The sequence below is a fragment of the Trichomycterus rosablanca genome, chromosome 7, assembly GCF_030014385.1.
Source record: "Trichomycterus rosablanca isolate fTriRos1 chromosome 7, fTriRos1.hap1, whole genome shotgun sequence".
NCBI classification, from domain to species: Eukaryota; Metazoa; Chordata; class Actinopteri; order Siluriformes; family Trichomycteridae; genus Trichomycterus; species Trichomycterus rosablanca.
In genome coordinates this window covers 11,840,746-11,855,650 of record NC_085994.1, presented here as the reverse complement: position 1 = coordinate 11,855,650, position 14,905 = coordinate 11,840,746, and the positions used below count along the sequence as shown (strand labels likewise).

At 38.2% G+C, this 14,905-nt stretch overlaps 1 protein-coding gene across 1 annotated transcript in view; it reads right to left on the bottom strand.

Annotated features, from left to right (window-relative positions):
- cacna1sb (calcium channel, voltage-dependent, L type, alpha 1S subunit, b) overlaps positions 1-12,454 on the bottom strand; it is a 38,918-nt gene extending 26,464 nt beyond the window's left edge. Inside the window, exons 1-10 of the mRNA XM_062998983.1 lie at positions 12,066-12,454; positions 8,698-8,803; positions 6,486-6,625; positions 5,892-6,025; positions 5,660-5,812; positions 4,740-4,945; positions 4,552-4,655; positions 3,186-3,331; positions 2,526-2,607; positions 1,335-1,495 (exon numbers count right to left, since the gene is read on the bottom strand). Of these exons, the coding sequence (XP_062855053.1) occupies positions 1,335-1,495; positions 2,526-2,607; positions 3,186-3,331; positions 4,552-4,655; positions 4,740-4,945; positions 5,660-5,812; positions 5,892-6,025; positions 6,486-6,625; positions 8,698-8,803; positions 12,066-12,253 (1,420 nt within the window). The 5' untranslated portion in view covers positions 12,254-12,454. The remainder of the gene's footprint in view (positions 1-1,334; positions 1,496-2,525; positions 2,608-3,185; positions 3,332-4,551; positions 4,656-4,739; positions 4,946-5,659; positions 5,813-5,891; positions 6,026-6,485; positions 6,626-8,697; positions 8,804-12,065) is intronic.
- Between the last annotated feature and the right edge of the window lie 2,451 nt (positions 12,455-14,905).

Here is a 14,905-nt window from a genome sequence, read left to right as displayed (position 1 = left end):
TAAAACGTTATCAAAGTGTGAATATGAGACGAATCTGCATTTGTATGGAATAACTGTCAGGTTCACTCTGAAAGCTGTTTCACTTTTAAACTTGTGTTACAGCTCGGGGCTCTGAGAAATATATACAGTGTCTACGTGTCAAAAACAACCCCATTATTTTACATTAGCCTAAAATATATGCAGTTCCACGGGACCATGGAACGCATTAACAGGTTTCCCACACGTCCTTATGGAAAAAAAATACCTTGAAACTCAACGCCACTCCCAGAACCAATTGACGTTGGGTTTCAAGGTACCACCCTTCCTGACACAACCCTCCCTATTTTATCCGGGCTTGGGACCGGCACTACAATGCACTGGTTTGTACATCTAGCGGCTAGGTATCTATAGGACAATTCAGTGTTTCCAATTAGCCTGGTGGCATGTCTTTGGACTGTGGGAGGAAACCGGAGCACCCGGAGGAAACCCACGCGGACACGGGGAGAACATGCAAACTCCGCACAGAAAGGACCCGGACCGCCCCACCTGGGGATCGAACCCAGGACCCTCTTGTTGTGAGGCGACAGTGCTACCCACTAACCGTGCCGCCCCAACCATGTAAAAAACATTTTGTATTATTTTATATGTACTTCTGAAGTTTAGTTAAGAGTCAGAAACATTGACTGGCACATGAAGAATAAGTATGCATTGCTCATCAAAATTGCACATCCTTTAGACCTTAGTTTATTAAACATTAAACCCCAACTGAAACACCCACTAAAACACCCAGCATCTTAAATTCTTTTTAATCTGTATTTGCCTTTTAAGGAGAGATGATGCCTAGCATAACAGAGAAGGAATCACTATGTGTACAATTAGACTTTATATATAAATTTAGCATCAGATTTGTAAATGTTTAATCTATTAGCCTAATCAAATCAAATTAAATCATACCAAACTAAGAATTGTTTGTTTATTAAGATTTTAACGTCATGTTTTACACTTTGGTTACATTCATGACAGAAACAGTAGTTACTCATTACACAAGGTTCTTCAGTTCACAAGGTTATATCGAACACAGTCTTGGACAATTTTGTATCTCCAATTCACCTTACTTGCGTGTCTTTGGACTGTGGGAGGAAACCAGAGCACCCGGAGGAAACCCACGCGGACACGGGGAGAACATGCAAACTTCACACAGAAAGGACCCGGACCCACCTTTGGATCAAACCCAGGACCTTCTTGCTGTGAGGCGACAGTGCTACCCACTTAGCCGCCCCACCAAACTAAGAAAAAAGAAAATGTAAATAAAAAATCTATAATAACTTTAAAACTATAATATTTCTCAGACAGACCTTGAAAATGAGTCATTCCTTCAGACTGGGGATAATGTTCTGATGCAATGGCCAGAGTGTTGAAAAAGACAACCAGGATCACAAACCAGTAGAATACGTTAGATTTCACCCAGATGGTACACTTTCTCCGCATCGCACGGTTCCAACGACGTGCAAGGCGACTACAAATAAAAGGGTGACAAAAAGTAAAGCTTGTAAGCAATGCAACAACCTGGTCTTAAACTCTAAATAGATCTGATCAGTAATCAGCATTCAGAGAAGGACTGAAAAAGGCAAATGTGTAGAATAAACAAATGTATAGAAATGGAAATTGCCCCCTTTTTAATTGCTTGTTCAAACAAGAACACTACAATCTAAGAGCTGAGAAAAAAATAATAAAAATAAATCAGTCTGCAAAAGCCAAATGGAGCAAACAGTGGTGAATCTAGTGGTGACTCAGCTTACTGAAATATCTCTAATGGTCTTTTTTTCTATTTTATTTATGCGTTTTTTCCCATTTTCTACCATTTTAGTGTAGTCAATTTGTCTTCTGCTGCTGGGGAGGTTTTGTCTTCCCTGACTGCAGACAAGGTGGGTATATTGCTGCTTACGCCTCCTCCGACCCACGTGCAGCCCTTAGCTGAACCCTTTTTCACCTATGCAATCTACACAGGCGCCTTTCTATCTGCAAATCAGGGTCCTTACACAGCATTTGAAGACCCCACCCACATAGTCCGGTCATCCCGCCCTAGCAGAAGTGTCTCTGCTGCAGGCACTGCCAATTATGCCCGCTAGATGACGCCCAGCCGACCGGTGGCAACAACAAGTTTCGAACCCAGAAGTTCAGAATCTCGGCGCTGATGTGCTAGCGAAATATCCCACTATGCCACCTCTCTAATGGTCTTTAATGATTTGGCAATGACAAAATCTCCCAGAGAATTAAAAAAATGTAGATGTAAGAAATCATAGAAAGAAAAATCTATTAGTATATTTTAACTTTCAGCAAGACCAAGACAAAAAAATAGCTTAAGACAGAAGTCAGAAAAGATCAAGGTCTGGTTACAGTGGTCCTGGTCCTGATCCCTTGCTAATATTATTTCCCCTGTTCATTTTCAATATTCACTCTCTATGTAGTTCTGTCCCATTACACACCAATTACAAAAATGGAATAAGTGAATCTCTAGTGATAAATTAATAAATAAATACACTCACTAGTAATAAACTCCACGGTTTAAACCTGCCACTTCATAAAGGCTGTCTGTCTCTGATCCACTGTCCTTTAGAGGCAGAAGACCTGTAGACAAAAAGTCAAGACATTCAAAAACTTGGATAATATGTTGTTTAAGTTAGTTGTTGATAGTTTGAAATAGACTGTTGTTTCATTATTCCATTTCTACATTGTTTCCCAATTGGTCTAGTCCCATTAGTCATATCCATTTTGTCCCATTGTCTCTTTCCTTACTGTTTCAGACCCCTACCCTGACCAAGAAGGGCTGTAACTAAGACTTGTCTCCTCCAACACGAGGTCATCTGCCCATGTCAGGTTTGGAGACCCACACACTCCCCTCCATTATTCACCATCTCTGTGCAGGTGACTTCCACCAGCCAGCACAGGCTGCAATTGCAGCGGTAATGAGAAATCCCTTCAACCCTCCCTCCTGACAGACATAGTCAATCATGTCTGTGTAGGTTCCTGGCTGGTTAATAGCACAATTGAGATTTGAACCATGATCTCATCACTGGTGGGCGCGCACATTAGACAAAGCAACTTACGATAATATAAAAGTAACCATGTACAGTATATCTAAGTCAATTAATCAGCACCCGTATTGTATGGGAGACTTGTGTAATATTCCAGTATATTCAGTGTACCTTGTCCTTCTCGATCGGCATCCAGTATTTCAGCATGGGTGATCCATTCCATGTAACCTTTCAGATCTTCATCCATCTGCTGTCGCTCTCTCAGTTTCTGGTACTCTCCTCTAGACTTACATTTTTCTCTCTCCTTAGAAAACTCCCTGCAAATAGATAAAGACCATGTCAAATTGGTCACTTATTGCTAATGAATAAGCTGTTTTACAGGAATGCATTGTGTAAACTTGCATCATTTAGACCACTGGGAAACACACCCTGGGAAACACACCCTGAAGAGGGCAGCAATCCATGGCACTATACATTCACCCATTTACTCACTCACATCTAGAGGCAATTTCAAATAGACAGTACACCTTATGCATGTAAGTGGCAGGTCAGAAACCATAGTATTTAAACTGAATTTTGAAGAACATGAAGAACTCTTCAGACATTGACCACAGGTAAGGATTAAACCCAGGGCTTCAGGACCCATGTTGCTATGTGCCACCTAATCTACCAGCTGTGCCATTTAAATAAGATTTAAAATGTGACAATAATTACAGGGTGTGGTGGGCCTTGAGCTTTACACACAGAGCATTACACACTTCAGGCATGCTTTTGGTGAAGATAAAACTGGATGATCCAGATGTATTTCAACTGATATTTTAACAGTATTGGACTGTAATTAAGACACAGGGGTAAAACTCAGGTCTCCAAGACCACAGAGCTGTGTAGTACTATCATTACCGCCTGCTGCTCTTCTAATTTGAACTTGCCTAAGGGTTAGATTTTTACTCTAATAAGATTAAAGTCTCTGTCCATTTAATTTGGTTTTTGAATGGGTGGGGAAAAAATCAGCGTAATAAAAAATTACCATGTGAGTTAAGTGTGAATTGTGTGTTGCAGCTAGGAACAATACAGTAAAATGTATATTATCCTTTGTAAGACATAAACTGCCGACTGCAGCTTAGCATTAGAAATATCTTTTGTACAGAATGCAAAGGTAAATTGTGGTGCAATGGAATAAAACATGTACCTCTGATAAGGGTGCAAAAAAGTAAAGTAGAAAATGGGAAAAAAAAGGCAAGTCTATGAAACAAAACTGTGAAAATGGGTGTGGCCACGCTTTATTTTAGCTCTATTCAAAGCCAAAAGCAGATTGTTGGTGTCACACAGTTCCAGAAACCCAGGTTAAATTCCTGCAGCTGGTTACTATCTGTATGGAGTTACATATTATCCAAACATCCTCTGTACTAGTCAGTAGGTGGATTGGCTACTTTATGTTTGAGTAAGGGAATAATGCTGCCTTGCCTAGGCTGTATACCCATCTAATGTCTAAAGTTTCCAAAAGTAAAATAAGTAAAATAAGTGAATAGTCCATTACCCACTAAGCACTCCAAGAACCAAGTTGAGGACAAAGAAGGAACCCAGCAGAATCATAGACACAAAGTAGAACCACGGCCACTCATTTCCAATAGCATCATTAACCTGAAAAGCAACACAAATTGTTGTATTAATAATTACATTACAACTGATTTAAACACTAAAAACAAAAAAAATGGCTATATTTACCCAGTAGAGTACATTAGTCCAACCTTCGCTAGTAATACACTGAAAGACGGTGAGCATAGCAAATCCAAAGTTATCAAAATGTGTGATTCCAAAATTGGGGCCTGGCCAGCCTGTCCTGCATTCTGTGCCATTGATGGTGCAGCGGCGACCATAACCAGCCTCAGCACAGGGAGACGGGACTTCATTCTCTTTAGTGGCAATGATGTCTATGACAGATGAGAAAAATGACACTTGTTATGACATGGCAAAACAAAAATATTTGCTTTTGTTTGGTTTATATTTAGAGTTTGTTGTAGTCAAGGTCATTATTTAAACCAAACAAGACAAAGACAAGACCAAGACTAAAGAATACCTGACCAAAATCAAGACACACAGTTCATAACTGTGTATCTATGATGAATTTAAATGCCTATGATGAAAGAACATCTATACTATGCTATTTATTGAACATGCATCAGGTGCCTACCGGCAGTTGAGCAGGTATTTGGTGAGGGGGAAAGGTGTCTCAGGACAGCTTTTTTTTCTAAATCTAAAGCACCTGATCCCAAATCCACTGAAGAGCTTTGGTATGAATCTGAATTGTGATTGCAAGTCAGAGCATTTGTCTGACAACAGCTCTTGAAATGGTTTTGAAATGAGATGTCAAACAAGCTCATGGTCAGGTGTCCACATATTTTGGCCATATAATGCAGTATTAAAATTTTGACCACAAAGTTGTCAGATCTTATACCGTGAGTACCATAGCTAAACTATTATAGGAAAACAATTTTGTAGTAAAATGTTAGCTTAATAAACTGTATACATATTCCTTTCTGTTAATGTTAGCTAAAATGTTTAGCTAAGTTGCTTGTCTTTGTTAAAATATAAAACTGTACTGGACATTTTACATTTTAAAGCAATCAAAAGATTTCTTCTATTACCTGTGCCTTCGTAATAGCATGTCTTATGCATCTTGCATTTAAACAGCTCCAAACCCATGATGGCATAAAGAGTGACAAGGAAGAAGACAAGCAGAATAACATGAAACAGAGGCACCATAGCTTTTAGAACTGAGTTCATAACCACCTGCAAACCTGAAGAGAAACAAATACAGCTAAAATTAATTTAAATGGCTTTACATTAAATTACCAATAGAATGGGAAAAGCTCTTACTGGGAACTCCTGAGACAAGACGAAGTGGTCGGAGGACTCTGAAGGCTCGGAGAGCTTTCATGTCAAACCCTCCTCCTTTCTCTGTGGGAACTCCTGCTATTTTATTAAATGTGTCCACTACCAGTGTAAAAAGCCTGAAGAAAATAATAAAGTAGTAAACAATTATAAAAACATAGTAAATCAATAACAGAACGCCTTTATTTATTTGTCATATATACATATACATGTGTACAGTACAATGCAGCGTTTTTCTGCATATCCCAGCTTGCTCTGGAGCTCAGGTTCAGCCAGAGTCTTGCTCAAGGGCCCAAAAGTGATTGCATGACAGAGGTGGGATTCAACCCCCCAATCTTTTGAATGACAGCCTAAAGCTCTACCCACTAATCTACTACTGTCCCTACATATATAAAATGTATTTACTTAATTTAAATATATAAATATTTAAATTAAGTAAATACATTCATATTAATAGAGTAAAGTACACAAAGTGATGAGCCCAGGGACCACTTAAAAAAAATTAAGTGTGTCTGGGCCAGTGTTGGTGCATTGTTATTGGGGAGAGTAAAATATCAGTTGATCAAAATCAGTTCTTACCCCATGAACACAATAACAAAGTCTAGAATGTTCCAACAGTTCCGTAAGTAGGCGCCTTCATGGAATAACAACCCATACGATACTATCTTTAGAAAGCACTCCAGAGTAAAAATGACCAAGAATATGTACTCCAGGCTTTCCTGCAAAAACAGAAATGAAATTGATTAGTTTATTTTATTTAATGTAATGTTTAATATGCATGAAAACTGAAATGACAGTCAATAATGCAAGAAAAATGGGTTCTCAGTATTTTTAAGTGATCAAGTCTGTAGTAAATGATTTAAGCAAAATTTGATTTTTTTATCTTTTTTCTGAATTTGCTTCTTTGATCACTGATGTTGTGATAAATATGTAATAAAAACATTTACACAACAGAGCCATTTATGGTGGCCATTCAGGTCTGGTAATGCTCTCACATTAGTAACACTGATTACACAGTAAATGTCAAACACTCCCACATTTACTAATGTTCCACTTCATTTCTTTGATCTGCAAGCAGTCGTACAAAGGACCAACTGCAGTTACTTACTTATTTCATGTGTGCATACTTAACACAATGCTTATACAGGCTTAAACAATATGGAACCACTGGTAATCCCACATAACAAGAACTGAACAATGCCGTCAAAAAGAAGTCTACATACATTCAAGTCTAGTTACATTAGGTTTTTGTATGCAACATGTTGGATTTCAGAGATGCAGTCCTGGTTTGTGTACATGACATTTTTTACTTTACAATAACAGTAAGGATACTTAACTGAAGCTGTTCTCACACTGCACAACTTGGTGTAAAAGTTGTTCTGCCATCATATGACAGGTGTCTTTGTTGTGGCTTTATGCTTGATTTTTTTTGTAAATCGTTTGGTTAAAATAACCAAACCCAACAGTTGGGTTTAATTATTTAATGTAGGACTCAACACGTTTAGTTTTTTGATTAGTCTTCTTCATACAAGTTGCCCAAAGCATTTTGTCTTCATATTGATTGACCTCCACTGCTGAAACTCCACTGACCTACTTCTGATTAAAGAACTGCCTTACACAGGGGCTCCTAAACCTGGCTGTCAGCTTAAGTTTCACGATGTACTTCTCAGGAATGACATGGCTACCAACTAATGCTACAGCTGGAAACAAATGAGCAGTAGTGGAAGAAATCAAAATGCAAGGGTCAACTAAAATAAGACAAAACAGTGACATATATTGAAACCTTTTAGTGTTAACATGCCCTATACAGGTAATAAATCTAAAGGTTTTACATAAAATAATGAGAACATTATGTTTAATATAATACAGTATATAGCAGGCTTTTGTATCAATTATGCCTTCCAATGTCCGTGGCACAAGATTTGATAGATACAGAATAGTGGTTTTAATATTACAACTCAAGTTCAGTTTCTCAGAGTTCCAGGACTGAACTAAATTGGCAACATGAAAAATAAACTCCATTCCAGTTTGCACAACATAAAAACCCTAGAGGTTTGCATGTGTATTTGCACCTGTCACTCATCTGTGTGGACTGCAGAATCTCAGCTTCATGATCACTACTCATCCTTACACAGAGTCTAAATATAAAGACTTGGACTAACAGTACTAACACCGGCTTCTGAGCTTCAGTTTCAGTGTCAAAACATTTCACAGAATATAAATAAGAGATAAAAGATACATTTAAAACAATATAAAACTTACATATTTCTAGTGGTAATTAATTGTCTGTGGTGGTTTTCTTTATGGCCTAAAGTAATGAACTTTTAGAGGGTTATATGTCATGAATTAGGGAGATGTCTTAATTCCTATTAAAAAGTCCAAACCAAACCACAATGCTGCAAAAAGCTACTTATTTCTCACTAGTGTCAGTGTTTTTTATGTTTTGAAAGCATACCTTTTTGTTTATATTTTAAAGCATAATGTAAAAAGAAATGTGTACATTTACCATGGATATTTGCATCATAGGTAAATTAAACAAGAAATGATTAAATACTTGCTTACCCTTATCAAATATCATTATTAGTCCTAAATTTAATTTTAATGTGTAATTATTATGTAACCTAAGTATTTGTTTGGTTGTACATTAAAACCAAAATGCACAAACAGAGCAATCAGCACCACTTGGCCTGAATATTTGAATACATTAAAGACCATTACGTAATAATTTAAACAAGGAAACACATTTTTAAGGGAAGAGATCACATCATCCATCTAGTAAGTTAGAACTTACCAAGGTAAGATTGGTGTTGTTGGTGTCCTCCTCTGGCATTGGCATAAACACACCCAGAGCCACACAGTTAGCAAAGATTGAAAGTAGAATGATGATCTCAAATGGCCTGAGAAAGACTGTTAAGGAAAATACTGACCAAACTTCATAAAACAACAATGACATCACAATATGATAAATATCATGGAGCTAATTTGCAGACAAAGTGTGTAATACTAAGAAAGTTTAAAATGTTCTAGGGTTGTTTTAAAGCGCTAATTATTAATAAAAAAATAGTTTTACCAACAGGCAGTCTTGGCCAAAAATATTGGCACCCATGCACTTCTTTCAGAAATTGCATTACTTAAAGAAAAAAGTTGAAATACAAATGTTTTGGTATCCACATATTTTTTTTTTTTGCATTAGAACATAAAAAGCCATAAAAAGTCCAATCTGATATCATACAAAACTCCAGAAATGAACTACACAAAATTATTGGCACACCCTCTTAGATTTGTAAGAAAAAATATATTTAAAAAATTCTTTAATTCTTTAATTTGTACTTAAAGTAGCCAGTGGCAAGAAACAGGTGCTGGTGGTATAGAAATCACAATAGCAACCAGTTTAAATAGAGAAAAGTTGTCAAAGTAAGTCAAAAGTTGACTTAGTCTTTGGGTCTAAATGTACAAAAACATGGACAATTTCAAGGCTACAAGTCCATCTTGTACAAAATCTAATGTTCCAGTGTACACTATGTGCAGCATAATCAAGTAGTTTGATGCAAACACAAGGTACAACAGTGTCAACATCAGGAATAGCACTCAACATCAGCCATCAGTCAACATCTGAGTAAAATGGGATGCTACAGTAGGAACACCAGGAGGATCTCACTTCTCACAGACATAGAGAGATTAAAACTGTCCTATGAACAGAATATATACAGAATATATACACAAATTTATACAGAATATCAATAAGGCCTTTAAAGAAAGGAAAATAATATGCCTTCTATGATCAAATGTAGTGCAGATTTACAAATGTTTTGGGGTTGCTTTACTTTTTCTGGCACTGGATACCTTGACTGTGTAAATGACATCATGTCGTGTTTTTTACTTCGAAAAGCACCCAGAAATGGAATAAGACAAGGACCTGGAGAGTCCAAATCTAAATACCATTAAACATCTATGGAGAGATCTCTAAACAGCAGTTGGGTGAAGGCACCCTACAAATCTGAGAGACCTGGAGAGCAGTTGGTAAAAAAAAGTGATCCAAAACTCCATTAGACCAGTGTTGAAAACTTATTCATGCTTACAATAATTTAGTTATTGTTTCTAAAAGGTCTGCTACCAAATAATAAGAGTGCCAATAATTTTGTTCTGTTGTGAATGACATCAGACTTGACTCTCTTGAGTCTGTTCCAAACCAAACAAGAAATGAACATAACAAAGCATTTGTAATTGTAATAATTTACTGGGAGAAGGGGTGCATGCTCTAAAAGAAAAGCAGGAGTACCAATATTTTAGCCATGACTATACTGTTTACAGAAACTATTGGAATCATATCCACAGACAGCTGTGCAGCACTGTAAGAAGCATGAGTCGGCTGTTCGACATGAGTATGTGTGCATTTCTACCAGCAGGCTGCAGCCTCTCAGAATTCCCCTGCCAGCTCAGCATCATGTCCAGTGCAAGTGATCTCACACAACAGCTGCATGCACCCAGAATATTATCAAACCATTTACATGAACTTTTTAAAATAACATCAGATAAAAGTGAAACTAATATCCGCCACTACTTTGGACTATGGATTTTAGCAGGGACTTTTACTAAAAATCTTGTGTCGCCAATCTTATTGAACAAGTAAAATATATCAAACATACATTCATTGTACTGAGAAGCCACAAATAACACAACATGTATACACTATTCCTCAGTGTTATTAGCAGGACAGCTCAATCCTCAACTGGCCACTTTTGTTAGACCTTGGGGTGGCAAGGTGGCTCATGGGGGGGGGGGGGGGGGGGGGGGTCGGGGTCTTTTCTGTGTGGAGTTTGCATGCTCTCCCCGTGTCTGCACAGGTTTCCTCTGGGGCTCCGGTTTCCTCCCAGAGTCCAAAAACATGCAAGTGAGGTGAATTGTCCATGACTGTGTTTGACATTAAACTTGTGAAACCTTGTGTTACTACTATTTCTGTCATGAATGTAACCAAAGTGTGTAAAACATGACATGAAAAATCCTTATAAATAAATACATTTTGTTAGACCTGTGCCCACTTCTGCTTAGATCCCTGTTCCTGGTTGACAGGAGCAGAACCTGATGTGGTCTTTTGTAGCACATCTGCTTCAAGGTTGAATTACAATCTAAGATGCTTCTCTACTTTCCACGGACATAAAGAATGTAAAATAAGAAGAATAAATTACCATAGCCTGACAGCCAGCTTGAACCAGTCTGGCCAATCTCCTCTGACCTCTTTCATCAACAAGGCAATTCTGCCTGCAGAAGTATCATTATAAGTATACTCTAGACATGTTTGGCACCATCAGTCATGCCAACCAACCAACTCACATTTTCCTTAATCTAATGTTCTATGTGAACTTTAACTTGACGTGTGTATGATTTTATGCTTTGTTTTGCTGTCACATGACAGGACAGTTGGCTAATTACACACAACAGGTTTACAGATGTTCCTAAATAAATGGTCAGTGAGTGTAAGCTCTAAGAACATTAAGAGAAAAAGTAGACAACAAAAATCTCAATTAAATAATAGTTGCTGTATCCTAAATACTACTTCTACATTTGTTACATTATACTTGACGTTGCCATGTTTAAAAATTGTTGCTTGTCACACAAAAAAACTCTAGTGGCTAACAAAACCTTAACACATCTAACCTTTGCTAACACATTAACACTTTGACTGTGACTGTCTTATCAGCTTAACTACACTGACATACATAGTTATAAGAGAGTTAATTAACAGAAAAGCATGGATGTTGCTAGCTAGCTACTGTATTTTGTGGCATGAAGGTGTGTTAGCTAACTGTGGTGAACCCAAGAGAGACAGTAAGCTTAGCCTTTCCAGCATGGTTAAAGTAGACCTTGCAAAAATGTTTGTAAGTGCTAAATAAGGAAGTTGATATACAGTATTTAACTTGGCGGACGTAAAACACTCCAAACTTATACATTTAATGTCACAGAAAACTACGTTTTGTTTGATGTGAAGAAATTAAAGTCATTACAGACATTTAGTACCAACGCTAAGTCTATAATCTGAATCTAATCATCTGCAGCATATTCAGCTTTTCCATCATGAACAGTGGTTTAAATTGCCACTCACAGACCTCACCATTATAGTACGTGACAGCAGCTTACATGTACATGTGTACTGAAGGATACTTCCACTCCACGATGTTGATGCAAGTCTTACGGAAGGGATTTTTAAGTGTGAAGAAGAAAAGCGAACGAGCAGGCCTGGGGTTGCCACCAGTGGCCTGTAGTTTCTTCAGTTTTTCCCGCTGCTTCCTCTTCAGCTCCTCTTCATTCATGATGAACGCAGCCAGAGCTGGACCTCCACCCTTATCCATTTTGGAATCTTCTTTGCTTAAAAAGTCTCAATCCCAGAAAAAACACCACTGTTCCAGAAGGAAAGCCCCAGTTTTACAATCCTTAAGGTCTCTTATGGGTCCATGGCAGACTTTGAGTATGTTTCTTCACCTTCTTTATCCTCCGTCCCCCTCAAGCTCTCCCTTACACTGTGAGAAGGTCCCTCCTCGCTCCTTGGCTCTGGCCCTTGCTTGGAAAAGTACACTAAGCAAGGAGAAATAAGAGAAGCCTGGGGCTTTTAGGTGCAGTTGGCTTGTGTCAGGTTTATATATAGAAAAGCATTGAGTGTCCATGCTTGGGGCTAAGGAAGAGGGTGGAGGCATGCCTTTCGGGTGTGGATATGGATATAAGAAGATGAAGCAGTCAGTGAGCTTCAGCTGCCCAAGCAGCGCTAGAGGAGATGAAAGACAGGATAATAAAAAAAAACAGACACACAATACACACCAAATACGCTGTGGGAAAAATGAATACATTTGCAAGTATTTGGTATCTTTAGTTTAAAAAATTTTTTCTAATAGGTTCCCTTAAAACATTCCAAATTACACTTCAGACTTGTGTGTATTGTGTTTTCTCATTATTATTACTGGTCTTTCTTTCTTTGTTCATCTTTCCACTTTTCTTTTAATTCTTTACGTCTGCACAGAGTTGAGGAATAATGTTGATCAGGGTTTGTCTCGGTGCACAAGACTGGTCAGCATATTAACTCGCCTCGTGCAGGTGAAAAGATGCAGTTGGCTACTGCTCACGTGTCGGAGGGGGCATGTTCGCTCTTCACAATCGGGGAGGAGGTCAGCACCAGTAGAGAGGAAGCATAACGCAACTGGGTAAAAATTGGACGCGCTAAAAATCGGGAGAAAATGCATTAAAAAAATACACAGGCAATTTAGTATTACCAATTCAACTCTGGACTTCAGGAGAAAACTGGAGCTCCCTGAAGAAACCCACACAGACATGGGGGGAACATGCAAACTCAGCACAGCATTCTATTATTTAATCATACTGTTCTGTTTACTGTGCATTTCAGTTGCAAAGTGTATAGGAATAGGCTAACACACTTTTATTATTTATAAAAATATCAAATATAAATATTTAAATATTTCATATAAGATTAATGCAGTGTGTTCCAGCATTTACATCTAATTCCAAAAACTTAAAAATCTTTTAGCAATGCTAATTCAAGTTTGACACTGATGTTTTCAATACTGACTCCAAAATGTATGCTGTGCACAACAGATTTATTGTAAAACCATATGCAGAATTAATAGAGAACAAATTTATTTACTATAATGTATATACAATGCTGTCAAAACAGCTGTGATCCATTAAGACATGGCCTTCATAAGACATCAGAAAGACTCTTGTGATATCTAGTACCATAATTTTACCAGCAGGTCCTTCAAGTTCTTTAGGTTTCGAGGTGGATCATCCTACAGTGCATCCTGGTGTCTTTTTTTCTGCAGGTAAACAATGCAAAAATGCCCAGCCATCCACATGAACTTGGAGGAAACAGGATTTGTCAGACCAGTCATCCTTCTTCCACTATCAAGTTCTAATGCCTGTGTGCCTATTTTAAGTGTTTTTAATGGTGGACAGGAGTTAGCACAGGCACTTTGATGGGCTTGTACAGTTCTATTCACAAAAAGGGTTTGATGCACTGTGTGTTGTAATGCACTCACCTCATCATCATCACTATTAAAATTATCTGCAATTTGAACCACAGTAGCTCTTCTGATGGTCTTTACTAGATGCCACACTCTTCACATCCTCTGGCATCAATGAGTCTTGGCTGCCCGACAACCTGTCTGTAGTTAATAGCTTGTCAGTACTCATTCGTACTCACCACGGCTGCCTGTTAGGGCCCCTTGCTGTTTTAGAGATACTTCAATCCAGTCATCTGGCCATAACAATTTGGATCTCATCAAATTAACTCAGGTCTTAATGCTGCCCATATCTGCTACATTTAACTCGTACTACAAGTGAAGACCATCACCTTAACATTTAATATATTCACATCCACAGTTGTTATGAAACAGATATTGACATGCACATTTTCAGGGGGTGGGGTGGTCATAATGCTTTGTCTTATCAGCTTACACATAAAAACAACACTGATCAGCCATAACATTAAAACCACCTTCTTGTTTCTACACTCACTGTCCATTTTATCAGCTCCACTTACCATATAGAAGCACTTTGTAGTTACTGACTGTAGTCCATCTGTTCCTCTACATACTTTTTAAGCCTGCTTACACCATGTCCTTCAATGGTCAGGTGGTGGATCATTCTCAGCACTGCAGTGACACTGACATGGTGCTGGTATGAGTGGATCAGACACAGCAGCACTGATGGAGTTTTTTACACTTTGTAGATGTAAAGTCAGAGACGATCGCTCATCTATTGCTGCTGTTTGAGTTGGTCATCTTCTAGACCTTCATCAGTGGTCACAGGACGCTGCCCACAGGACGCTGTTGGCTGGATATATTTGGTTGGTGGACTATTCTCTAAGAACAGTGCTAAGAATGACCCACCACCTAAATAATACCTGCTCTGTAGTGGTCCTGGGAGAGTCCTGACCACTAAAGAACAGCATGAAAGGGGGCTAATAAAGCATGCAGAGAAACAGATGGACTACA